Source organism: Poeciliopsis prolifica, unplaced genomic scaffold (assembly GCF_027474105.1).
Source record: "Poeciliopsis prolifica strain line A6 unplaced genomic scaffold, Auburn_PproV2 SCAFFOLD092, whole genome shotgun sequence".
In the NCBI taxonomy this organism is placed as follows: Eukaryota; Metazoa; Chordata; class Actinopteri; order Cyprinodontiformes; family Poeciliidae; genus Poeciliopsis; species Poeciliopsis prolifica.
In genome coordinates this window covers 578,261-605,799 of record NW_026562467.1, presented here as the reverse complement: position 1 = coordinate 605,799, position 27,539 = coordinate 578,261, and the positions used below count along the sequence as shown (strand labels likewise).

At 45.8% G+C, this 27,539-nt stretch overlaps 1 protein-coding gene across 1 annotated transcript in view; it reads left to right on the top strand.

Annotated features, from left to right (window-relative positions):
• LOC129353523 (gamma-aminobutyric acid type B receptor subunit 1-like) overlaps positions 1–27,539 on the top strand; it is a 100,587-nt gene that overhangs the window by 10,533 nt on the left and 62,515 nt on the right. Inside the window, 5 exon segments of the mRNA XM_055022876.1 lie at positions 5,076–5,140; positions 6,105–6,243; positions 8,850–9,035; positions 10,785–10,802; positions 25,877–26,037. Of these exon segments, the coding sequence (XP_054878851.1) occupies positions 5,076–5,140; positions 6,105–6,243; positions 8,850–9,035; positions 10,785–10,802; positions 25,877–26,037 (569 nt within the window).

Genomic DNA, 27,539 nt, shown 5'->3' with positions numbered 1-27,539 from the left:
TGTCTCTTCCTGTCCCTCATGCTGTCTCTTCCTGTTCCTCATGCTGTCTCTTCCTGTTCCTCATGCTGTGTCTTCCTGTTCCTCATGCTGTCTCTTACTGTTCCTCATGCTGTCTCTTCCTGTTCCTCATGCTGTCTCTTCCTGTTCCTCATGCTGTCTCTTCCTGTTCCTCATGCTGTCTCTTCCTGTCCCTCATGCTGTCTCTTCCTGTTCCTCATGCTGTCTCTTCCTGTCCCTCATGCTGTCTCTTCCTGTTCCTCATGCTGTCTCTTCCTGTCCCTCATGCTGTCTCTTCCTGTTCTTCATGCTGTCTCTTACTGTTCCTCATGCTGTCTCTTCCTGTTCCTCATGCTGTCTCTTCCTGTCCCTCATGCTGTCTCTTCCTGTTCCTCATGCTGTCTCTTCCTGTCCCTCATGCTGTCTCTTCCTGTTTCTCATGCTGTCTCTTCCTGTTCCTCATGCTGTCTCTTCCTGTTCCTCATGCTGACTCTTCCTGTCCCTCATGCTGTCTCTTCCTGTTCCTCATGCTGTCTCTTCCTGTTCCTCATGCTGTGTCTTCCTGTTCCTCATGCTGTCTCTTCCTGTTCCTCATGCTGACTCTTCCTGTCCCTCATGCTGTCTCTTCCTGTTCCTCATCCTGTCTCTTACTGTCCCTCATGCTGTCTCTTCCTGTTCCTCATGCTGTCTCTTCCTGTTCCTCATGCTGACTCTTCCTGTTCCTCATGCTGTCTCTTCCTGTCCCTCATGCTGTCTCTTCCTGTTCCTCATGCTGTGTCTTCCTGTTCCTCATGCTGTGTCTTCCTGTTCCTCATGCTGTCTCTTCCTGTTCCTCATGCTGTCTCTTCCTGTTCCTCATGCTGTCTCTTCCTGTCCCTCATGCTGTCTCTTCCTGTTCCTCATGCTGACTCTTCCTGTTCCTCATGCTGACTCTTCCTGTTCCTCATGCTGTCTCTTCCTGTTCCTCATGCTGTCTCTTCCTGTTCCTCATGCTGTCTCTTCCTGTCCCTCATGCTGTCTCTTCCTGTTTCTCATGCTGTCTCTTCCTGTTTCTCATGCTGACTCTTCCTGTTCCTCATGCTGTCTCTTCCTGTTCCTCATGCTGTCTCTTCCTGTTCCTCATGCTGACTCTTCCTGTTCCTCATGCTGTCTTACTGTTCCTCATGCTGTCTCTTCCTGTTCCTGATGCTGTCTCTTCCTGTTCCTCATGCTGTCTCTTCCTGTTCCTCATGCTGTCTCTTCCTGTCCCTCATGCTGTCTCTTCCTGTTCCTCATGCTGTCTCTTCCTGTCCCTCATGCTGTCTCTTCCTGTTCTTCATGCTGTCTCTTACTGTTCCTCATGCTGTCTCTTCCTGTTCCTCATGCTGTCTCTTCCTGTCCCTCATGCTGTCTTTCCTGTTCCTCATGCTGTCTCTTCCTGTCCCTCATGCTGTCTCTTCCTGTTTCTCATGCTGTCTCTTCCTGTTCCTCATGCTGACTCTTCCTGTCCCTCATGCTGTCTCTTCCTGTTCCTCATGCTGTCTCTTCCTGTTCCTCATGCTGTGTCTTCCTGTTCCTCATGCTGTCTCTTCCTGTTCCTCATGCTGACTCTTCCTGTCCCTCATGCTGTCTCTTCCTGTTCCTCATCCTGTCTCTTACTGTCCCTCATGCTGTCTCTTCCTGTTCCTCATGCTGTCTCTTCCTGTTCCTCATGCTGACTCTTCCTGTTCCTCATGCTGTCTCTTCCTGTCCCTCATGCTGTCTCTTCCTGTTCCTCATGCTGTGTCTTCCTGTCCCTCATGCTGTCTCTTCCTGTTCTTCATGCTGTCTCTTACTGTTCCTCATGCTGTCTCTTCCTGTTCCTCATGCTGTCTCTTACTGTTCCTCATGCTGTCTCTTCCTGTTCCTCATGCTGTCTCTTACTGTTCCTCATGCTGTCTCTTCCTGTTCCTCATGCTGTCTCTTCCTGTTCCTCATGCTGTCTCTTCCTGTTCCTCATGCTGTCTCTCCTGTCCCTCATGCTGTCTCTTCCTGTCCCTCATGCTGTCTCTTCCTGTCCCTCATGCTGTCTCTTCCTGTCCCTCATGCTGTCTCTTCCTGTTCCTCATGCTGACTCTTCCTGTTCCTCATGCTGACTCTTCCTGTTCCTCATGCTGTCTCTTCCTGTTCCTCATGCTGTCTCTTCCTGCCCCTCATGCTGTCTCTTCCTGTTCTCATGCTGTCTCTTCCTGTTTCTCATGCTGTCTCTTCCTGTTCCTCATGCTGTCTCTTCCTGTCCCTCATGCTGTCTCTTCCTGTTCCTCATGCTGTCTCTTCCTGTCCCTCCTGCTGTCTCTTCCTGTTCCTCATGCTGTCTCTTCCTGTCCCTCATGCTGTCTCTTCCTGTTCCTCATGCTGTCTCTTCCTGTTCCTCATGCTGTCTCTTCCTGTTCCTCATGCTGTCTCTTCCTGTTCCTCATGCTGACTCTTCCTGTTCCTCATGCTGTCTCTTACTGTTCCTCATGCTGTCTCTTCCTGTTCCTGATGCTGTCTCTTCCTGTTCCTCATGCTGTCTCTTCCTGTCCCTCATGCTGTCTCTTCCTGTTCCTCATGCTGTCTCTTCCTGTCCCTCATGCTGTCTCTTCCTGTTCCTCATGCTGTCTCTTCCTGTCCCTCATGCTGTCTCTTCCTGTTCCTCATGCTGTCTCTTCCTGTTCCTCATGCTGTGTCTTCCTGTTCCTCATGCTGTCTCTTCCTGTTCCTCATGCTGTCTCTTCCTGTTCCTCATGCTGTCTCTTCCTGTTCCTCATGCTGTCTCTTCCTGTCCCTCATGCTGTCTCTTCCTGTTCCTCATGCTGTCTCTTCCTGTCCCTCATGCTGTCTCTTCCTGTTCCTCATGCTGTCTCTTCCTGTCCCTCATGCTGTCTCTTCCTGTTCTTCATGCTGTCTCTTACTGTTCCTCATGCTGTCTCTTCCTGTTCCTCATGCTGTCTCTTCCTGTCCCTCATGCTGTCTCTTCCTGTTCCTCATGCTGTCTCTTCCTGTCCCTCATGCTGTCTCTTCCTGTTTCTCATGCTGTCTCTTCCTGTTCCTCATGCTGTCTCTTCCTGTTCCTCATGCTGACTCTTCCTGTCCCTCATGCTGTCTCTTCCTGTTCCTCATGCTGTCTCTTCCTGTTCCTCATGCTGTGTCTTCCTGTTCCTCATGCTGTCTCTTCCTGTTCCTCATGCTGACTCTTCCTGTCCCTCATGCTGTCTCTTCCTGTTCCTCATCCTGTCTCTTACTGTCCCTCATGCTGTCTCTTCCTGTTCCTCATGCTGTCTCTTCCTGTTCCTCATGCTGACTCTTCCTGTTCCTCATGCTGTCTCTTCCTGTCCCTCATGCTGTCTCTTCCTGTTCCTCATGCTGTGTCTTCCTGTTCCTCATGCTGTGTCTTCCTGTTCCTCATGCTGTGTCTTCCTGTTCCTCATGCTGTGTCTTCCTGTTTCTCATGCTGTCCTCCTGTCCCTCATGCTGTCTCTTCCTGTCCCTCATGCTGTCTCTTCCTGTTCCTCATGCTGTCTCTTCCTGTTCCTCATGCTGTGTCTTCCTGTTCCTCATGCTGTCTCTTCCTGTCCTTCATGCTGTCTCTTCCTGTTCCTCATGCTGTCTCTTCCTGTCCCTCATGCTGTCTCTTCCTGTTCCTCATGCTGTCTCTTACTGTTCCTCATGCTGTCTCTTCCTGTCCCTCATGCTGTCTCTTCCTGTTCCTCATGCTGTCTCTTCCTGTCACTCATGCTGTCTCTTCCTGTTCCTCATGCTGACTCTTCCTGTTCCTCATGCTGTCTCTTCCTGTTCCTCATGCTGACTCTTCCTGTTCCTCATCCTGTCTCTTACTGTCCCTCATGCTGTCTCTTCCTGTCCCTCATGCTGTCTCTTCCTGTTCCTCATGCTGTCTCTTCCTGTTCCTCATGCTGTCTCTTCCTGTCCCTCCTGCTGTCTCTTCCTGTCCCTCATGCTGTCTCTTCCTGTTCCTCATGCTGTCTCTTCCTGTTCCTCATGCTGTCTCTTCCTGTTCCTCATGCTGTCTCTTCCTGTCCCTCATGCTGTCTCTTCCTGTTCCTCATGCTGACTTTTCCTGTTCCTCATGCTGACTCTTCCTGTTCCTCATGCTGTCTCTTCCTGTTCCTCATGCTGTCTCTTCCTGTTCCTCATGCTGTCTCTTCCTGTCCTTCATGCTGTCTCTTCCTGTTCCTCATGCTGTCTCTTCCTGTCCCTCATGCTGTCTCTTTCTGTCCCTCATGCTGTCTCTTCCTGTTCCTCATGCTGTCTCTTCCTGTTCCTCATGCTGTCTCTTCCTGTCCCTCAGGCTGTCTCTTCCTGTTCCTCATGCTGACTCTTCCTGTTCCTCATGCTGACTCTTCCTGTTCCTCATCCTGTCTCTTACTGTCCCTCATGCTGTCTCTTCCTGTCCCTCATGCTGTCTCTTCCTGTTCCTCATGCTGACTCTTCCTGTCCCTCATGCTGTCTCTTACTGTCCCTCATGCTGTCTCTTCCTGTTCCTCATGCTGTCTCTTCCTGTCCCTCATGCTGTCTCTTCCTGTTCCTCATGCTGTGTCTTCCTGTCCCTCATGCTGTCTCTTCCTGTTCCTCATGCTGTGTCTTCCTGTTCCTCATGCTGACTCTTCCTGTTCCTCATGCTGTCTCTTCCTGTTCCTCATGCTGTCTCTTCCTGTTCCTCATGCTGACTCTTCCTGTTCCTCATGCTGTCTCTTCCTGTTCCTCATGCTGTCTCTTCCTGTTCCTCATGCTGTCTCTTCCTGTTCCTCATGCTGTCTCTTCCTGTTCCTCATGCTGTCTCTTCCTGTCCCTCATGCTGTCTCTTCCTGTCCCTCATGCTGTCTCTTCCTGTTCCTCATGCTGACTCTTCCTGTTCCTCATGCTGTCTCTTCCTGTTCCTCATGCTGTCTCTTCCTGTTCCTCATGCTGACTCTTCCTGTTCCTCATGCTGTCTCTTCCTGTCCCTCATGCTGTCTTCCTGTCCCTCATGCTGTCTCCTTCTGTCCCTCATGCTGTCTCTTCCTGTTCCTCATGCTGTGTCTTCCTGTTCCTCATGCTGTCTCCTCCTGTCCCTCATGCAGGCTGTGCCATCATCCGGCCTCCGCGGGACGGAGGGATCCGTTACCGAGGCCTGACGCAGGAGCAGGTACAAAAGGACAGCAGTTACTATGTGACATGAATTATGTGATTTCTGATTTCTGCAGAGGTAATCTGATTACTGGAGACCTGCTGCAGCAGCTGCTGCAGCAGTTAGAGCTGCTGCGACCCAATCACACTGAGCAGAACCCGACGTTCTGGGTCCTGGAAGAGCCAAACTGCAAGAACACAAGAACTTCTGTCTAGTTACTGGTGCAAATATCTCAGCACATATAAAGTATCTAACTTATGAAATACAGGATCATAATCATCATGATATGGGAAAATATCTTGCTGAAGTTAATCTGCAGGGCAACGATTATTTGTATTTTTAAATATTAAAACAATATCGACTTAAAACAAGCTCTTTATCTCAGTGTGAGTCACTTTTGTTGTATTGAGATATTTGAACCAGAAACTCGACTTGGGTTTAGTTTGTTCCTCTCTAGTTTAATCAGTTATGCTGAAATTCAGCCCTTCTTGCTCATCTTACAAGGTTTCATTTCAGTAGGTCCACTTATTCCTCAGGGTTTGTATTTTTGCTTGTAAATACCCCCCTCCGCCCCCCGCCCCCTCCCCTCTGTCCGGCTCTGCCCTTTCGCCCATCAGCCGGTCCAGTGTTCCCACCACCAGCCTCCCAGTATTTAAGCTCCTCTCCTTGTCGTTGTGATTTAGTTCCATGTAAATAATTTTATTAAAAGTCTCGTTAATACGACATGCTGAGGTTGTTTCTGTGGTAAAACGTGTTTCAGTCTCCAGGTTTGTGGATGAGTTTTACCTGAATCAGCTTTTCTGCACAGCTGTTTAAAGCTGTTTAAGCATCCAGGGTCAGACGGCTGCAGGTCTGGATTCAGATCTGTAAACACAGATTAACACGTTTAGAAATATTTAGAAGTTTTTATGCCTGTTATGTTGCAGTAAATGTGAGGATGTAATCCAGAGACAAATCTCTCTAACTCTGCGTTTCCTCTCAGATCCGCAGCATTCAGATTCTGCCTGTGGATTATGAGATCGAGTACATCTGCAGAGAAAACCGGCAGATCTCGGGGCCAAAGGTCAGGAAGTGTTTGCCCAACGGCAAGTGGACGGACATGACGCAGCTCAGCGTATGCTGTGAGTTCATCATTTCTTCAAGGTTTAAATCTTGAATCTGGAGCCATCAGCTGCTGTAGGTTTCAGTGGGTCCAGTTATCTCTGCTCAGAACCACCAGACAATCCTCCGCCCACAAAAACACAGAATCCAAACATTAGTGGATTAGATGTACAATAAAGGAATCTAAGTCTATTATTCTCAGCTCCTATCTGGATGAAAAGTTACCAGGAAGTTTTGTCTTATTTCAAGTGTAATAAATATTTGCAGCAGAAACTGGACAGAAGCACTTGGCAGAATTTTGTGTTTGTGCAGCATCACGGGTCCTCCACCGTGCTGAACAGCGGCCATGTTGTTTCTCAGGAGAATCTCTTCATTACTTTAAACATAAATAACTGATTCTGCTGCTGGCAGAAGATTAAAGGTTTTTTTTGCCAGATTTCAGTGATCAGATTTTGTTTTTTATTCTTTTTTCAAAATTTAAAAACATCATCAAACATGTCAGATAGATAGATAGATAGATAGATAGATAGATAGATAGATAGATAGATAGATAGATAGATAGATAGATAGATAGATAGATAGATAGATAGATAGATAGATAGATAGATAGATAGATAGATAGATAGATAGATAGATAGATAGATAGATAGATAGATAGATAGATAGATAGATAGATAGATAGATAGATAGATAGATAGATAGAGATAGATAGATAGATAGATAGATATAGATAGATCGTTCAGATTTCTGGCCCCGCTGAAATCAGCTTTTATTTAGACGAACGTGACGCTTCACTGCTGAGAGTTTTTCCTCCAGGTGCGTCCTGGCGCCCAGCAGCCGGTTTGGACTCGGTCTGAAGCCGAGCAGGTACGATTCCCGTCCAGGAATAGCTGCAGGCTGCTGGCTGGAGCTCAGAGAGACCAGAGAGACTTCAGGAGCCCAGCAGGAGGCTCACATCACCGCCCAGAGCAGAATCCGGATCTGAGTCACATAGGCTCCCAAATGACACGGAAACTTTTCCTGCGTTTCTCCTTCAGCGCCAGGTTCATGGCACAAAAGTAAAACCTCACTTCAGAAAATAAAATCCAGGATTTTCATCTTTCTGAATTTAACCCTTGAAGGGCCGGTGTCACATGGCATTTTATACCACAGCCAAGTAACTTTTAGCAACTTCAGTTAAAAAATGCTGCATAAATCAAACAGAAATTTAACATGATACATTAATATCTTGAAAACAGGTCACTGTCTCTTTAAGGGGTCTGGTACGGCCCTGGAGGTCTGTCCTTAGATGGGTCAGCTCCCCCATCAGCTCTAACGCACTGAAATAAAGATGGCTGCGTCACAGTTTGCTGTTTGTGGAAGCTAGTCTGCAGGGTTCAGGGTTTTATTCTGCAGCTGCAGAATATGCTGAGTTTATGAAACCATACTGAATTAAATCTGATCTGAAAAACAGAGGACTTTCCAAATAAAACTCTGTGAATGGAAACATTTAGTCTGACAGCTGGAGCTCAATAAACGATAAAACGATAAAATAATAGAACTAGAAGATGTGATCATTCAGATCCACTCAGGATTTTATCCTGGTTCTGTTCAGGCAGTTCTGCTCGGTTCTGTTCGGGTTTTTCACCAACCTATATAGGGAAACCTGCAACACCTTTACTGTGAAAACCCTTGGGGAAGTGTTGAGTTCCTGCTGAGGTTTGGACAGAAACCAGCATCACTGGAGGCTGAAGTCCTGATGATCAGATGGATATTTACACATTTTACCAAAGTTTCACTGATGAGTTTCAGTCATCGTGTCTCAACATGCAGCAGCATCGTGTCTCAACATGCAGCAGCATCGTGTCTCAACATGCAGCAGCATCGTGTCTCAACATGCAGCAGCATCGTGTCTCAACATGCAGCAGCATCGTGTCTCAACATGCAGCAGCATCGTGCAGTATCATGCTCAAGGTTTCATTTTTAGTTCTGAGGATTTGTGAAGGAGAGAAACTTGAAGAATCATCAGAAGGTTCTGGATTCGTCCAGCTCCTCCTCGGTTCTGGATCTTCTCTCTGGAGGAGTTTGGCTCTCAGAGCTCTAGTGAAACAGGATTTTTGTTTTGTCTGCTTATGTAAGAGCGCAGGCTGCAGTGTGCTCACACACTTTGTTGGAGCGAACCCGACAGCTAAACTGAATTATTTTCCTCCTCTCTGTCAGGCAGTCAGACCAGAGCAGCCGAGCGCCGCTGATTTCTTTCTCCCTCCTGCTAATTTTGTCGTCTTCCTCGGTTTGTGTCTGAGTTTTGGCTTTTATCCCGTTTGTGAAGCTGACAGGAGCCCAAACCTGTTTGGAGGAAACGGTCTGAACTAATAGATGGATTTTCCTGTTTGCTCATTTATATTCAGCGTTTACCTGCAGAGTGTTTGAGTCTCCAATCAGAGGCAGAGCCTCTCCAACAGCCAGCACTGTCTGTCCACCGTCCATATTAGGTTGCCATGGTTAACAGGCATCGTTCTGGACAATTATCTGAGAAATGATTTGCAGCATAAGAAACATTTTGTGTTTTCTCTTCTTTGGAAAGGAACTGATCAGAGGAAACATCTTGTAAGTTTTACCTCCGGCCTTCTGCTCTGCTCCCCCTCAGTGCTGCAGTGCCCCAAGGTTTGGACGTCCCTGGAGAACGGCAGGGTGACGGCGCGGCCCCCGGGGCCCCCGGCGGAGGGAACGGTCCTCCACTACAGCTGCAACTCCGGCTTCATCCTGGAGGGCAGAAACATCAGCCACTGCACCAAGCTGGGCAAATGGGACGCCCCCAAACCCACCTGCCTCTGTGAGTGAGTGTGTGTGTGTGGGTGTGTGTGTGTGTGTGTGTGGAAAGCAGCAGCTGTTTGATAACATCCTGATAGCAGATTTAAAACTCAAAATTCAGATTTTTTTCCTTTTGTGAACGCACCAATCAAAAGCTAACCACGGCACCACAGCTCCAAACTAATTCATAAACAACACTGTAAAAAATGTTCAGTTAGCCACTTTTAATGAGTGTGAGGTAAAATAAAAGGAGTTGTGACATGCCTCACTGCTTTCTGTATTACTTTATTTACACTAAACCAGAAAGATTTGATTTCTGGAGAATTTAGAGTAAATAAAATAATAGAATAAAATTTTAAAATAAAATAAATGCAGAAAATCAGCAACAAATAAACAGGTCAGAAAATAAATAGTTGCTAATTTATCTTTTGTGACATTAAATAAGAATAAAATCCACAAATGATTCCAAAATATATAATACAAATATGTAATATAAAACATATTCTTTAAGTTTCATAGAACAAAACTGCAAAACTTATTTTTTTTATCCTGAAAGTTAAGAATGAAACTATAATAAAAAATTCAGATTAATAATAAATATTAACACATTAAAATTTTAGATATAACTTAATAATAAAACTATTTGAATGAATTGAACTGTAAAATCTATTTAAAAAAATACCAGCGCTGCAAACTTTGGTATCAATTTAATGTTTTTTTTCACTGCATAAAAGATGAACTTGATGGCAGTAAACATTTAAAGTCAATTATTTTCTCTTAATCTTTATTATTTTTTCATATTATTTCATAAATCCTTGTTGTAATATTAGTGACCATATTAGACATTAGAATTGAATCCAGATTCATCAACTGCAACATCAGGCCTCAAATGCAACACCTGCTCTGACAGGAGACAAATAGTCCGACCAATCAGAGCGCGATCCTCTGGCAGGCAGAGAGAGGAAGAGGAGGAAGAGGAGGAAGGCCTGGGAGTGAATGAATCCATAAAGACCGGAAGTTGTTCTGGTTCTGGTTCTGCTCTGCATCCCCAGAACCAGAACCAAGAGAGGAGAAGCAGCTTTCAGCATCTATGCACCAAAAATTTGGAACAAACTTCCAGAAACCTGTAAAACAGCAGAAACCCTGACTTCTTTTAAATATCAATTAAAAACACACCTGTTTAGAACTGTTTTTGAAATGTAATATGTAACAATGTATTGTCCATTATATGTTGCATGACTTTGTGTTCTTGTGTTTATGATGTAAAGCACTTTGAAATGCCTTGCTGCTGAAATGTGCTATACAAATAAAATTTGATTGATTGATTGATTGATTCACTTCCGGAACGTCTCATTCTGATGAGAGCCAATAAATGAGGATTTCCAGGCAGAAAGCGAGCGGAGCATGTAGGAAATGTTGGCACCAGTCAGGGTGCCATGGGAACGGTGGTTTTGAGGGGTTCTGGACAGCTGGACTGAACATCCGGCACAAATGTTTAGATTCTCATGAAGCTTTAAGGTTTAATTTTAGATGCAGATTCAGGATCAAAACTGTGACGTTTAATTTCCTCCATCTGTAACTGAAGGTAGTTGTTTTTTTTTTACACTTTTCTGGAACACATTGTGAAGCAGTTACATAATAATTGGCCTCCCGGTGGATCCGCTCCACGTGAATCAGCTCTGCTGCCCCCTAGTGGAGCGGATGAGTCCATGCTGTTTTAATGCTGAGTCATTCATTTCTACTTTTTCCTTTTTCTGTTTGCTCACCCAAGATGACAGAAACTACACAGGTAGGACTCTTTCATTATTTTGAAACATTATTTTCTAATGTATTTTAAATATATATGTAATTGATCATAAAATATGAAAAAAAGCAATTTCCCTGAAAAGTTTTTCTTTAACTTTATAATCAGCTCTTTTTCTCCAGATGCAACGTAAAATTTTTTATGTGACTTATTTTCTTTATTATTAAATTAGAATATACTTATTTTACACAATTGAATATGTTTTTGTTATTAGAACATCAGTAAATTAATGAAGAAAAAATAAATAAATTTCTTCCGGGAAATGATTTTTTCTTCCCTTCTCAGAAGATTTTAACTGGAATCTTATTTTCCCCCAGTTTCTGAAACATTATAATTATTATTTATTATTATTAAAGTTTCATCTCCTGTTTGATTGAAGCGACTAACTGAATTCATCATCTTCTCAACATTTCAGCTGACAAATCTGATCAAACTCTCATAAAACAAACTAAATTAGGTTTAAAGACAATCAAATAGCAAAATGGCTGCAGTGGGGGTTTCTGACATGGTGATATGCCCAGGGTGGGATCTTTCAGGGGGAGGCATGACCTGCAAAAGAAAATCTAGTAAAATTGAAATAAAAAAACTTTACAATTTAATAAATTAAAATAATTACATTTCTGCTCAGTTTAAGTATTGGTGTTTAAGAAACTATTGTCAAAATTACATATTTTAGACTTTTGTTATGTAATTTTACATTTTTCTCCCCTCCTTATCGCGGTGTCTCGGTTTTAATGGTCCTCCAGAAACTCTAGAAAGGTTCCTGCTTTTAACAGAGCTGCTGCTTTCAATCTCATCTAAATTCAGAGTTAATTAACTTGTTACATTAATGTTTTGGAAAACATGTACATTTAGGAATAATTTATTGTACTGTTTAGTTTTTCTTGAGTAATATTTTTCTAAAGTATTTCTAATCTATTCTTGAGCAAAACGTCTGAATCCTTTGAGAATAACTTCACTGAATGAAGAAGAAACACAAACTGCATGAGACACAGACAGACTGCTGCTTTGTGCAAAATGTTTGTTTTTCTAAATGTAAATTTAATTCATTTATTTTTTTACCTGCTGCGTCATTCAGAAGTTTTTCATTCTGCGCCAACGTAGTTTATTTGCTCCATGGTTGTTTTTAATAATTTGGGAAAGTGTTGCCTGAATCTGTTATTTTGTAATTATGGTATCTTTTTTTTCCTTTTAGTCTTTAAAAGAATTTGGACATAACTTTACATTTTTGTCAGTCTGACATCATTTCTAAACATTGAATCAGATTTTCTGACCAGGTACTCGGTGCTGGAGTGACCTTTCAACCTGGCACTGTTTCACTCTTGTTTTACATTTTTTGGGAGCCCATATCTGCCTAAATCAGATAATTATTAAACAAACAAAAAAAAGTGTGCGTCATGAGGCTGCGGTCTGTGTTGTGGCCACTAGAGGGCAGCAGTGATCTTTTAGAAGCGAGAAGAGACAGAAGCTTCTTCTGACAGCTTTTCCAATTAAAGCCTTTTCAGCTGAAGGAAACGAGATTATAGCCCAAGCTCTGAAGTTCGGAAATCATTTGAGAAAGCACTTTGCGTTTCCTCTAAATCCCAACCAGCCCATTACATGAGGGACATAATTGTTCCGCCCAACTACTCCACAAATCCTTCTGATATTACGGAGAAGATGAAAAATAATTTGCTTATTAGTGGGGGAATATTTTCAGTTTGGTTAAATCAATTCCCTCATGTCCTCTCTTAATTGGAATTTCAAAGTTTTAATGGAAATTGTATTCTTATTAGTTTGTTGCTGATCATTGAAGCGGCACTACAGCCACAGATATTAACAAAGCAGCAGATATTTCACAGCTCAGAAGCCTGGGTTCTGGTGGTCCGGTTCGCGGTTTGACAAATCAGAACCTTTCCTCTGAATGTTAAAGCAAAAAATAAAATAAAATGAACAGATGATTCACAAATGGAGCTCAGAAAGTTCTAGCTTCTGTACGCAAACATGAAGAAACAAACATCATCCTGTTAGTTTCTCTCATTACAAAAACTTCCTTCAATCAAAAGCAGAAAATTCCCATTTAATGAATTTCTGCTCCCAGCTGCATCGACCTGCAGCGTCCTCACAATCAGACCAACGTTGGTGACATCATCACTCATCGTCAGGAAGTCGTACACATTCATGGGTTTCTCCTGAGTGTATGGACAGAAATGAGTTTAAGTTTAGACACTCCACACCAAAGCAATGCAAGAATTGCTGCCATTCTGTGCAGGGCTCAGAAAGTGTGTCAGGAAAACATAACATTGTGCTGTATTTCGTTCACGCCTCTTAAAGGTGTTTCCACACCTGACGGTCTGCTGGACTCGCTTCTATTTGGAACCAAGACTGCAGCTGTGGTTCACTTTCACACTGGACTGAGTCAAACCAAACTTCACCAAATGAACACCGTCGAAGTTTAACGGTTTCAGGATTTTATTTGGACAAGACCAACAGACTGATTCTCTCCACCAAAATCAAAGTAAAACTACAAACATCACCTTCAGTCAACAGTCCAAGATCCATCCAGCCGGTTTTCACCCACAGCATGTTGTACTGCAGGCAGCATGAGGATCCAGATCCTCCAGTTTTGCACCAAAATTTTTCCAACATAAAATTCAGACGACATTAATGAGCTGCAGAGGTTTTTCACACTAACAGATGACATTGATGACGATATTAAACGTTAAAGGGCCCAATACTGACTCAGCTCCAGACTGAAAACAAAACCATTAGTCACAGCTCTTTGTTGTTGTTGTGGCGCCCCCTGGCGGCAGGGGCCCTCCGTAGATTTCAGGCGGGAGATAAAAAGGTCTTTGGCTTTGATAAAGTCTGGAAACTTTTAATATATAAAAAAAATGTTTTTGGAGTTTGTAACCAAAGATTCTTCCACTCGGTGTCTAAGAGTCACAGTTAAATTGTGGAGCAGGAAAACTGAATATTTGCATAAATGGCTGTTTTGTTTTTTGTTTTTGTTTTTTTAAATCAGCAAAATGATTTCTAAATCAAACTTTAACATTTAGATATTGGCGAAGCAGTGACGTCACTCGGTAATGGCAGTGACGTCACTGCCATTTCTACCGACAATGTCAGCAGAAAACGAGTGATTGTTTTCTGACATCAGCTCTCTCATGTCGTTGACGTGGATTTTGTCGCCACCAGGTGGCCAAACTCAGGCATTTCAACGGTTTCATATACGGACAGAAAAAGTATAACATTGTTGAAATCAACATTTTTACAATTTTTGCTAAACCTGAAAGCATTTGGATCTTAAAATAGTGGAATATTCTAAATGTTGATTCATTTTAATAATTCCTCCATGTTGATGTAACTAAAGCAGAGCCGGCCCAAGGTATCAGTGAATTCAGTCTTTAAAAATCCTTAGGTCTGTAGATCTAAAATTTTAATTAAGATGTTAATGTTTAATATTTTTTATATTAAAAAACAGTTTCTTGTTACCATAGTAACAGTCTGACACTATGAGTTGAATCTTTTCTAAGTGTCTGAGCTCCAGCATGTCGGTAAATAATGACCAGATTGGCTGAATTTGCTTCTCCTCAATGATCCCAGGGACTCTGGATCGAATCGCCTTCACTGACGCAGATGACCTTGAGTCAGACTGTCCTCAGGTCCCTGTTTGACCTTGAGCCGGCCCTGCCCAGTAGCCCATGTCGTCCCCTCAGTGCGAGCGCCGAGACGAGCAGCACTGAACCTACAATGCAATCTTGACTCGACAGACTCGACAAACAGATAATTAACAAAGCCGCCGCGCTCTGCTTCCACAAATAGACATTTCTGAGCGTCGGCTCGGACCTGACCTCCTTCTCGCGTGGTTCCATCTCCTCGCCGTGTGCCATCGCCACCCACCTACTGGCTCCTCAGCGGGAGAAAGGTTAATACCCTCTCCTGTCGCTGCCTCTCCAGATCGGTGGCAGAAAGACTCTATATTTGCTCCTCTGTTTCACTTGATAACTACTGCGGGTTTGCAGGGACGGAAACATAAAAATAAAGCAAATAAAGAAAATATATAATCAGCTTAAGTCCAAGAAATCTGCTGCTAATGCAAGAAGAAAAAGCTTAAGATGATTTCAGTTAATAATCTACTAACTGTTCAATATGGAGCCTAAAAGACTAAATCCTTCCTCTTTTTCACTTCCCACTAAGGGAAGTTTGCAAATGAATATTTATTTTCAGGAATCAATCCATAATAAATACAACGAACATCAGTTGGTTTAGCGCCGCGCTCAGAGGAAACGCTCCGGGCATCGAACCTGTGGCTGCGCATCCATCCACATTGGGAGCAAAACGCTTTCAGTATTCAGCTAATGTCAAAAAAACAGCAAGTTTACAATTGTGTTGTTTCCATGAAATAAGAAATAAAATCACTTGTCGCATTAGTTTGTTCATGCAATATAATTAAAAAACAAGCCGTGACATCATCATCCTGCCACTTCCTGTTGTCTTCTTTGTCTTTTCTGCCAGTAATAACTAATCACATGACCCAAGGACTTGTCAAAAAATGTGTTTTTTTTGTTGCCGTATTTCGCCGTATTAGCTCCATAGTGTCAATCTCTCCAACTGAACAGCATTAAATGAATAAAATATCTTGACATGTTATTTTAATGTCAACAAAGGCACTTGCTGTTTGTCAGAATAAAAGTACTTCCTGGTCTCTGTCCTGCTGACCAAACTGTTCTCTGTGCATCTTGACTGCAGATCAAAGATGCTAACTCATGATGTCACATGTTAAGTCAAGTTTTTAAGATAATTTTTGGCTGACAGAATATAAATTGTGTTCGAAGCTTTTTAAGGGAGTTGGATTTTTGCGGGGCTGTTAAAGATATCGCTTTGTTCCTACGCATTTATTTTGAAGAAGCCAACATGAGGAAACTCATGCTTGGTGAGGGATTGATGACTGGACTAAAGTCGTATCAACCGGAGAACCTCTGACCTGCTGCTGTGTCGTTTGGTGACTTCAGAACCGTTCTGTCCTGTCGGCAAATAAAATCCTCAGTACAGATTTTCTCCTAACTCAAAAATAAATGTTTAAGTAATTAGTGCAGCTCTTCCTCTAAAGGCTGGATGCTCTAATATGAAATATGCAACAGATTCATAAACCTTAAAACCCAGAACCGTCTGTCCAGGTGTTGAACGCTGGTTCTAGATGTGTCGGCTGGTTCTAGATGTTTTGGCTGGTTCTAGATGTGTCGGTTGGTTCTAGATGTGTCGGTTGGTTCTAGATGTGTTGGCTGGTTCTAGATGTGTCGGCTGGTTCTAGATGGTTCGGCTGGTTCTAGATGTGTCGTCTGGTTCTAGATGTGTCGGCTGGTCCTAGATGTTTCGGCTGGTTCTAGATGTTTCGGTTGGTTCTAGATGTTTCGGCTGGTTCTAGATGTTTTGGTTGGTTCTAGATGTTTCGGCTGGTTCTAGATGTTTTGGTTGGTTCTAGATGTGTTGGCTGGTTCTAGATGGTTCGGCTGGTTCTAGATGTGTTGGCTGGTTCTAGATGTTTCGGCTGGTTCTAGATGTTTCGGTTGGTTCTAGATGTTTCGGCTGGTTCTAGATGTTTTGGTTGGTTCTAGATGTTTCGGCTGGTTCTAGATGTTTTGGTTGGTTCTAGATGTGTTGGCTGGTTCTAGATGGTTCGGCTGGTTCTAGATGTGTTGGCTGGTTCTAGATGTGTTGGCTGGTTCTAGATGTCGCTGCATCGCCGTTCTGAGTTTAGAAGGTTCTTTTGCCTCAGTAATTGAATTTAGAGTTCAGGAGTTTATCAAACGGATAATTTTTCTTCAACAGTTTTTTGAAAACAAAGAGTGAAAAAGCAGCAAAGACGTAAAAGAAAAGCTTGATGCAGATTTTACCGCGGTTGCAGGGAGAGCAGGAATGTAGAGACGCTGCGTGTTCAGGAACCTCCAGTTAAAAACATTCGCATCCTTCTCTCAGTGGAACCCCACAGCCGGTCCAAAACCAATTCCCCGAAGCAAATTAAGGACAAATGGAAGAACTGAGCCGAGACGCAGCAGAACTTAATTAAACCGACAAACAGGGTCAGTAGAACCGCTCCAACAAAACCCAGAGGGAAAACCGGAAAACTGAGCCGAAGACCCAAAGATTCAGGCCGACGGATCAGACAGCAAGATGACTGCAACCACCAGAACCACCAGAACCTTCCAGAACCACCAGAACCTTCCAAACCACTAGAACCTTCCAGAACCACCAGAACCTTCCAGAACCACTATAACCTTCCAAACCACCAGAACCTTCCAGAACCACCAGAACCTTCCAAACCACCAGAACCTTCCAGAACCACTAGAACCTTCCAGAACCACCAGAACCACCAGAACCTTCCAGAACCACTAGAACCTTCCAGAACCACCAGAACCTTCCAGGAATGAGGAGCTAAACTGGCGCTGGTTTAATTCCAACATCAGTTCAAATATTCTTTCACACCTTTAACTCAGATATGATCTGTTACCGTCTCTGTTAAGTTCAATGTTTGAGAATCACATGTAGAAAAATAACAAAAAACGTATTTCTTATTTCAGTCCTTTGCTGAAATAACGCCAAACTTTTTCCTTTTTATGTGAGGAAAAGCTCTGAAACATTCCTGCAGGCAAAAACGGAGTCAGAGTTCAGGATGAGGTGAAAACATCTGCAGATCAAATTTGTTTGTCATACTTTGATGTTTCAGATCGCAAAACAGATCTGAACACGCAGCAGAGAAAATAAAGTAAAATAAAAGCTGTGAAGTCATCGGAGGAAACTAATCTGTGAAAAGAAAACAAATCCTTCATCAACGGAGGAATTCAGACCAAGTCAGCGCAGAGCTGAGTCTGCGCGGGGGGCGGAGCCAGCGCGGGGCGGAGTTTGCGCTGGGGGCGGAGCTTGGGTGGGGTGGAGTCTGCGCTGGGGGCGGAGCCAGCGCGGGGCGGAGCCTGCGCTGGGGGCGGAGCTTGCGCTGGGGGCGGAGCCTGTGGGAGGCAGAGCTTGCGCGGGGGGCGGAGTCTGCGCTGGGGGCGGAGCTTGCGCGGGGGGCGGAGCCTGCGGGAGGCAGAGCTTGCGCGGGGGGCGGAGCCAGCGCGGGGCGGAGTCTGCGCTGGGGGCGGAGCTTGGGTGGGGTGGAGTCTGCGCTGGGGGCGGAGCCAGCGCGGGGCGGAGTTTGCGCTGGGGGCGGAGCTTGGGTGGGGTGGAGTCTGCGCTGGGGGCGGAGCCAGCGCGGGGCGGAGCCTGCGCTGGGGGCGGAGCTTGCGCTGGGGGCGGAGCCTGTGGGAGGCAGAGCTTGCGCGGGGGGCGGAGTCTGCGCTGGGGGCGGAGCTTGCGCGGGGGGCGGAGCCTGCGGGAGGCAGAGCTTGCGCGGGGGGCGGAGCCAGCGCGGGGCGGAGTCTGCGCTGGGGGCGGAGCTTGGGTGGGGTGGAGTCTGCGCTGGGGGCGGAGCCAGCGCGGGGCGGAGCCTGCGGGAGGCAGAGCTTGCGCGGGGGGCGGAGTCTGCGCTGGGGGCGGAGCCAGCGCGGGGCGGAGCCTGCGGGAGGCAGAGCTTGCGCGGGGGGCGGAGCCAGCGCGGGGCGAAGTCTGCGCTGGGGGTGGAGACAGCGTTGGGGGGCGGAGCCCAAAGTTACCAAAAAGCAGAAAAACAAAATGTTGTTTTTCTCCAAACCGTTAATTTCCACAGAATATTTATTAATCTGCTCAACTCTCTGGAGTACATAGATTTAGATTAGAAATTAAATGATGTCAGTTTATTAACCGAACTAAAACGGTAAATCATACAAACCAAACTGGATGCAGCAACTAGTGGGGGAGGAGGATCCTACTCTGTCAGAGAAATTTATATTTTATTATATTCAGTAATGATATCATAAAAAAGTTAAACCTGTAGCATTTAAAAGCGTTCTTTTTTCTTGTGCTAATTTGCTAATATTGAAACAAATGTTTTGTCACCTCACAGCAACAGGTGGGGGAGGGAGAATTCTACATTAGGCTCTGGAGAAAAACCTACAAGGTGTTTAGCTTTTAGTCTGCACTAAAATGACTACAGTTTTACCTTTACTGTCTGAAAATTTGCTAAAATCTTTCAAATGTAGCATGCTAATATGCTGCAGCACGACTGACCTGTGCCGCACAGGAACGGGTGGGGGAGGGGAAGCTGCTTTAGAGAAACCAAATAAACGCTTTTGTTTGTTTGAAAGCATCCAATCCAAATATTTTTCTTTTTGACTTAAATTTTCTCTAGTAGAAAATCTGATACTTGTTTCTGTCCTTGCATTCTTTAAACGTTTTATGCTAATTTAGTTTCAGTTCTCTGGAACACAAACTTTTACTTTTTATGACTATTTACATTTTAAACAAGATTTTGAAAGTTTAAATTATTAGTCCTTATATTAACCGAACTAAATACAAAATTGATTTTGTTCCATCTAAATATATCTGATGTAAAATTAGCATAAATGTAAAACCAAGTGATTTTAAGAAAACCTGCAGCAGAGAAATACAAACTATCAGCTGCTGTCAGATGATTTGCAGAACTGGATCTTTCCGGGTCAGGACCTGAAATGTTCCCACTCAGGTCTGAATTTTCCTCCTGAACGTCTGAGCAGACGCAGATTCACTGTTTGCTGCCTCATATCTGCATAACGGGATGTTTCTGCTGCAGCTCGCTGCACAAACCTCACATCTATAAATATCAGCATCTTGGGGAAGAGCAACATTGATTTTTACACAACATGATTTGTCAGAGGTTTTTCTCTCTGATTTGGATCTCTGTCAGAACAACAGCAGAACCTCGTTAGGATCGTTTCCTTCCAGAGGAATCCGGCTGACGGGAACACATGTCGGGCCAAAGGAGCTCATTAAGGCAGCGATGCAGCTCGATGCAGCTGCTGTTGCATCTGATGGGCCCCTGGCCGCCATGAGGGCCGGCATGAGGCGGGCCGCCATGAGGGCCGGCATGAGGCGGGCCGCCATGAGGGCCGGCATGAGGCGGGCCGCCATGAGGGCCGGCATGAGGCGGGCTGCCATGAGGGCCGGCATGAAGGCCGCCATGAGGGCCGGCATGAGGCGGGCTGCCATGAGGGCCGGCATGAGGCGGGCCGCTAACGCTGCGCTGTAGCTTCTGCAGGCAGCTGGTAAAGTTCAGGGCTGAATAATTGATGGCTCGTTGGAGGGTCACAGGGTGGCGCGAGGTTGATGAGGAGGAAGAGCGAGGCAGAGATGATGGCGGCGGCGCCGGCCGGCCTGTGAGGCCTTGTTAGCAGCTGGATCTGATTGGCTCTCTGTTACACATCCACATAATGAGACCCGGGTAATGAACCAGGGTTACATAACGACCCCATTCCACCACTCAACTACGGAGAATTTTTAATTTCGACTGGAGTCATAATGGTCGACTCGATCGCTGCAATAAGTAATTTTCCAAAAGGAGCTTCGCTGTAATTAGAGCTGTAAAAGAGGAGCTGCAGACAGAGCAGCAGTCTTCATCACCGGATCTGTTAGTGTGGAGTTTATTTCAACTTCATTAAGAGGCAAGAAGGTCAGAAAGTTCTGCTGGAGGATCCAGCTGGAAACCAGCAGCTAATCAACCTCTGAACCAGGAAGTTCTCACAAAACGCCTTCAGCTTCCTGCTGCAAAAACATATTTATATGTTAATGTGGGTCAGAAAAATTTCTGTTTCTTCTTGTTTCTCATTTGAGCAGACAGATGTCCTTTAAACTCATGCTCATGATTCTCCAACCTTTTTTAAATATTTATTTTTGTATTTTTGCTGCTTATTGTGGCTCAGATTTATTCCCACCTGAACCATTTTCACAGAAATGCTTCGCTGATGTCACAGAGACATAATTTAAAGCATTTTCTTCAAAAATCTGAGAAAAATATCGAAATAAACATTTTGCAGAAAACAGGATTTTTTCTGGGCTAAAATGGGGATGAATAAAAATGAAACTTAATGAAAATATTAGCACTGAAAAATATGATGGTAACTGAAAATCCTAACATATTTATAAATTTAAGTGTTAGAAATGACTGAATGGATTATGATGTTTGCAGACGACATTGTAGCGTTCAGTGAGAGAAGAGCGCAGGATGCTGCAGCGGTCTGTAGTGGATGCTGCAGCAGCCTGTAGCGGATGCTGCAGCAGTCTATAGCGGATACTGCAGCGGTCTGTAGTGGATGCTGCAGCGGTCTGTAGTGGATGCTGCAGCGGTCTGTAGCGATGCTGCAGCGGTCTGTAGCGATGCTGCAGCGGTCTGTAGTGGATGCTGCAGCGATCTGTAGCGAATGCTGCAGCGGTCTGTAGTGGATGCTGCAGCGGATGCTGCAGCGGTCTGTAGTGGATGCTGCAGCGGTCTGTAGCGATGCTGCAGCGGTCTGTAGCGGATGCTGCAGCAGTCTGTAGTGGATGCTGCAGCAGTCTGTAGTGGATGCTGCAGCGGTCTGTAGAGGATGCTGCAGCGGTCTGTAGCGGATGCTGCAGCGGTCTGTAGTGGATGCTGCAGCGGTCTGTAGCGAAGCTGCAGCGGTCTGTAGCGGATGCTGCAGCGGTCTGTAGCGAAGCTGCAGCGGTCTGTAGCGGATGCTGCAGCGGTCTGTAGTGGATGCTGCAGCAGTCTGTAGTGGATGCTGCAGCAGTCTGTAGCGATGCTGCAGCGGTCTGTAGCGGATGCTGCAGCGGTCTGTAGCGGATGCTGCAGCAGTCTGTAGTGGATGCTGCAGCGGTCTGTAGCGGATGCTGCAGCGGTCTGTAGCGGATGCTGCAGCGGTCTGTAGAGGATGCTGCAGCGGTCTGTAGCGGATGCTGCAGCGGATGCTGCAGCGGTCTGTAGTGGATGCTGCAGCGGTCTGTAGCGAAGCTGCAGCGGTTTGTAGCGGATGCTGCAGCGGTCTGTAGCGAAGCTGCAGCGGTCTGTAGCGGATGCTGCAGCGGTCTGTAGTGGATGCTGCAGCAGTCTGTAGTGGATGCTGCAGCAGTCTGTAGCGATGCTGCAGCGGTCTGTAGCGGATGCTGCAGCGGTCTGTAGCGGATGCTGCAGCAGTCTGTAGTGGATGCTGCAGCGGTCTGTAGCGGATGCTGCAGCGGTCTGTAGCGGATGCTGCAGCGGTCTGTAGTGGATGCTACAGCGGTCTGTTACAGAAAACTTGGAGATAGTTTCTTTGGTGACCCTTGACCTCTGAAGGCAGCAGGCTGAACCAGGAGCCCAGTCTGAACCGGATCACTTTATTAAAGGTGCAGTCTGTTTCCACTGATCCAAATTAAAACCTGAATTGTTTGCAGTTTCTCTCTCGTCTCGTCTGAAGACAAACTGGCTGCTAATTTTAGAGCAGAGCAGGAATAAAGCAGCTGTGACGGTTCAGATTTAAAGGGCCGGTTCTGTAACCGTTTATGGGTCAGGGATCCGGAGCGTGTGCCGACCGTCAACAGCTTGCTGTTCCATCCTGGCCACATGTGAGCCGCGCCTGGCAGTCAGAGATGAGGGCAGATAAACCCAGCCATGATTGGACCGTTATTATTCTATTCTATGTTTTGGTTTGTCGGGTTGTGAGTTTCGTGGAGGCGAGGCGAAACATGAATCGGATCAGAGGCGCTCGGTGCTTCGTATTGATTTACGGCCCAGAAGCAGCGCCGGCGCTAACATTAACTCACAGTTAGGTGATGTTTACATGTGAGCAGCTTTAACAGCCAAATCTGTAAAGATAATTCAGTAATTTTCAGTGAAATCTCCAGATTTCCACCTTTAGAGTGAAAACAGTTGAATTTCCTGCTTTTCCTCCACCAGCATTAAAATCTTCATGAAGGACAATTTGTTGCAGGCTGTTGCATTGTAGCTCCTGTCATGCTGCACTCCATCACTCTGTGTTTTGGTCAAGTGCAGCCTGGAGGTGTGTTTTGGCTCATAGTGCTGCTGAAAAAATAATGAGGTGCCATAAAGCTCCAAACAGGCAAGCTGGTCTCTGGCTGCGGGGCGTTGTGGATCCACGGCTCCAGATTTCCACTCGGCCGCTCCGCTCCGCTCCTCCCGTCTTCCCGGGTCGCTCCGCAGCGCTTCCTCTCAGCCGGTGTCACACACACTGACGTTTATCTGCTGCCAAAAGCTCTGAGAATCGTCCAATCAGCCTCCTTCCTGCTGAGTACCTCACAGAGAAACGGGCCGGGCTTTATCCATCGTTTATCATTCATCATGACAAATTTCTCATCATTGTCAGTAAAATCCAATTAATGCTCATTAAAAATGTGTGCATTGTTGGGATTTGAAGTTTTTATATTTTTTCCACTGTTCAATAAGAGCATCAAACATTTTTATCCATCCATCCCCACTGGACCCACTGGATCCATTGGACCCACTGGTCCCAAAGTGGGTCAGGAGGTTCTGCTGCTTCTCCACTAACGTTCTGGGTGAGAGGCGGGGTCACCTCTCAGGTCACCTCGCTGTCACATAAAAGATTTTTAACTATAACTAAATGTTATTTCTGTGTGCAGTAAATCAAACTTCTTTATGTGGTCGATGTCCTAAATGAGGATTTTCTGTCTGAGCAAAAACAGTTGAAAAACGTTTTTTAAAAGTCCAGAAAATATTCACCAGTCGTGAACTTGCACTAAATTCCCACAGAGGACAGAAAAATGACTGAAAACCTCAGAACTCCAGCAGACTCAGCTAGCAGGTTAAAGGCTAAATGTCATAAAATCTGTTCAAACCAACATGGCAGCTCGAGTGAAGCTAGCAAACATCTGGAACATCAACGAGTGGAGATGTTTCAGCGCCATGTTGGGAGAAAACCAAACACAACATACCGTCTGCCAGGCACGGTGGTGGAGGAGTGGTGATGCGGGCTCAGGAGCCAGACACATCACCTAAGTTTAGTGTTTCACTACAGCTTCGCCTCAACAATCATCCCAACAGAACGGCTGTAAATGAGACCAACATGCTGCAGCGGTCCAGTCAAAGTCCAGGTGTCTGACAGATTAAAATTAGTAGAGACATTTATGACGAAGGCAAATGATGATACTGGGCTGAAAATGTTGGAATCAGTTCATGATGTGGAAATGATCAAAATGGTTTTTATATTTAACCCTGTTTGCCATCGGTTAGCGAGCTGTGTTAGCGAGCTGTGTTAGCTAGCTGTGTTAGCGAGCTGCGTTAGCGAGCTGTGTTAGCGAGCTGTGTTAGCAAGCCGTTTTAGCTAGCTGTGTTAGCGAGCTGCATTAGCAAGCTGTGTTAGCGAGCTGTGTTAGCGAGCTGTGTTAGCTAGCTGCGTTAGCGGGTTGCGTTAGCAAGTTGTGTTAGCAAGCTGTGTTAGCGAGCTGCGTTAGTGAGCTGTTTTAGCTAGCTGTGTTAGCGAGCTGCGTTAGAGAGCTGTGTAGCGAGCTGCGTTAGCAAACTGTGTTAGAGGTTAGCAAGCTGTGTTAGAGGTTAGCAAGCTGCATTAGAGGTTAGCGAGCTGTGTTAGCTAGCTGTGTTAGCAAGCTGTGTTAGCAAGCTGTGTTAGCTAGCTGTGTTAGCGAGCTGCGTTAGCGAGCTGTGTTAGCGAGCTGTGTTAGCGAGCTGTGTTAGCAAGCTGTTTTAGCTAGCTGTGTTAGCAAGCTGCATTAGCAAGCTGTGTTAGCGAGCTGTGTTAGCTAGCTGCGTTAGCGGGTTGCGTTAGCAAGTTGTGTTAGCAAGCTGTGTTAGCGAGCTGCGTTAGCGAGCTGTTTTAGCTAGCTGTGTTAGCGAGCTGCGTTATAGAGCTGTGTTAGCGAGCTTGTTAGCAAGCTGTTTTTGCTCCAGAATTAGCTTCAGGAGAAATGAGCCACATTTTATCTGACATCAATTATGATTCCAGCTGAGACAGAACAAACAAAGTTTAGTTCAACCTAAATGCCCTCTGACCTCTAAAGCATCAGCTTTCAGGGAACAGAGTCACGTGACTCCTGCTTGTTTCCAAAGAGTGAAGTTAATGGCGCTGCTGTCAGTAAATGAAATAGGCTAATTGCATGTGACGTAAAAAAGGTTTTTTGTTGTGAAGCATAAAAACAAAACAATGACTGACTCTGAGCTGTTGGATGAAACCAGTTTGAATGAGACGCGTCGATTTGGACCAGGCAGCAGAATCACAGCTTCCTGCGTTTTGATCGGAACATTTCAGACATTTCATTAAAAGCTCAGGAAACGATGTGATAATCTATCACCTTTAAACAACCTGAAGTGAGTAATTCATCAGAGAGAGAGCCTCCCCCCTCCTCCTCCGGCCGCCGCCTCCTCCTCCTCCTCTTCCTCACTCCCCCTCTCTCACTGCCAGCCGGTGCTGCAGTGGATCAGTCGCAGCTCCGCCGCCTCCTGCCTCCCTGCTTCCCGCTTCATCTCCTGGAAAACGGCGGCGTTAAAAAAAACCCGGGGGGGAAATGTGTGTCTCTCCGCCGCTTCGCGCTCCATCTGTTTCCTCCATCTGCGGCCGTCGCTCCGCGCTCCTCTGACCCGCGTCCTCTGCGCGGACTCCGAACCGACCGAACCGAATCGAACCGCGCTTCGCTTCGCATCGCAGCATTTTTTCATCCTGCGTAGAAAAGGAAAAAGTCGTGAGGACTGAAAACGCGCAGCTCTGTTTCCAACACAGATCGCGTTTTTTCTTTTCTGATCTTTTTTTTACGGAGTCTGAGGATGCGCGGAGTCGGAACCGTCCAGAGATGAGAACCAGAACCTGGGTTTGTTTTCAGCTCGAGTCGTTTGGAGGCGACCAGGACGAACCGGGTCAACATCACCATGTTCCCCCCAGCAGATCCATAAGCTGATCAGGTCGTTCAGTGAGACGCGCGTCATTCATCCAAACTCCGTCCTGCTCCGGACACGTGTTGACTCTCCAAACCTCCAGATCCGGTTCTGATCGGTTCTGAAGCCTCCTAACCTGCGCCTGGCTCGCCCCGCTGCGGCTCGGCTCGGTTCGGTTCGGTTCGGCTCACCTTGAACCATGCAGCTGGCGTCCCATGCCCTCCCCGTGTGAGCCGCGCGTCCCGCGGACATGCCGCGCTCCTCCGCTCCGCTCTCATCCTCCTTCTCCTCTGGCCTCGGCCGTCTGCAGGGAAGAAGAAGCTGTACATCGGAGCTCTATTCCCCATGAGCGGCGGCTGGCCGGGCGGCCAGGCGTGCATGCCGTCCGCTCAGATGGCTCTGGACCTGGTGAACAACAGGAGCGACATCCTGCCGGACTACGAGCTGGAGCTCATCCACTACGACAGCATGGTGAGTGGATGTGCAGGAGAGCAGAGGAGGCGCTGCTCTTAAGTGGAGTGTGTTGTCAGAGGGAGCTGCAGCCGCTCCTGTCATCTTCTGATCTGACATCACGTCTGACCCGATGCCTCCTGTTTTGGTCCAGTTTGCAGGAGTTGTGTTTGTGCCAGAGCCTGCTCCCTGCAGGGCTCCTCACTCACCTGATCTGTATGGAAGAAGCTTTAGTCCACTTTCCAAAAATAAAAATATTCATTGAAGCAATTAGGACAGATTCCTTTTTAGAAGGTTTTATAATTGTTGGACAGATGGGAGCCAATAATGGATAAATAATAGTTTTAAACAATCTTCTACTCTGTTGGTTCAAGTTTTTAATCACTTAAACACTAAAATAAACCAGTTTGATATGTTAGCTTGTTTTTTAGCTCCTTCATTTGTCTTTTAAATAAAATGATCAGTGACCTTGACCTACAGGTCTGGAATGAAAATGTTTATTTAACTCAACAATTTTTCAACTCTTCAAATGTATTTCTGTCTTAAATTCATATTTACAAAAAATTATGACTGTTATGTTAATAGATTTTACCCAACTAATCTTCATCTCTAATACAGATTCACTCTATTAATATTTGACTTACTAACTTTACGGTTGTCCTGAGGCGCCATCTTGGTGGTTTCTGGGTGGAAGTGGGCTGAAGTGGACCCGGCTCCTCGCAGCCGAGTTAGTGAGAATTATGAAGTGGTTCATGTAGTTGTCAGCTGGAGTCTGTAGCCGAACTGCAGAGACTGCAGCTGCTCATTCATGCAGCTTCATGGAAAATGTCTCAAAATAAATTCATGTTAATAGCTTAACGTTGAAATCTGTGAAAAATTAAAGTGGTGCAAATATTTAGTGAAAATGACACTGAAATGCATCACAATCCATTTGCGTGTGGAAAAAAATTGGATGTGAAGCTGCAGGAACCCTGGTGGCTCCTAAAGGTCACAGTTCAGACAGTGAAGCTGCTGCCCCCCTGCTGGGCTGGATCGCTGTAAATGAGCAAACCCACCTCCCGCTTGTCGCTCATCAATCATTTATCATGTTGGTATTTTAAAAATGTCACCATTATAAATGAAATATCCGACCCCAGGAGGCGCTGACTCTCTCTGGGTTTGGCTCTCGGTGCTGCTCTTCCTGGAGGTTTGATGCGTTTTGTGAGCAGCAGAATGAGAGCAGATGCGTTAAAAGCAGGCTGATGCCCCGCCCCGCCCCGCTCTGCCCAGGCTTGTTACCCATCATGCTGCGGGACAGATGCCTGGAGAGCTGCAGGCCGAGGCAGCAAACGGTTAACGGCGCTGGTTAGAAATCCGCTACGAGCTTTTTTCTGATTGGTGCACACAGCTCTGCATTGGAATCCTGTTAAACAGCAGAGCAGGGAGGGAGAGGAGTGTGTGTCAGTGTGTGTCAGTGTGTGTCAGTGTGTGTTAGTGTGTGTCAGTGTGTGTTAGTGTGTGTCAGTGTGTGTCAGTGTGTGTCA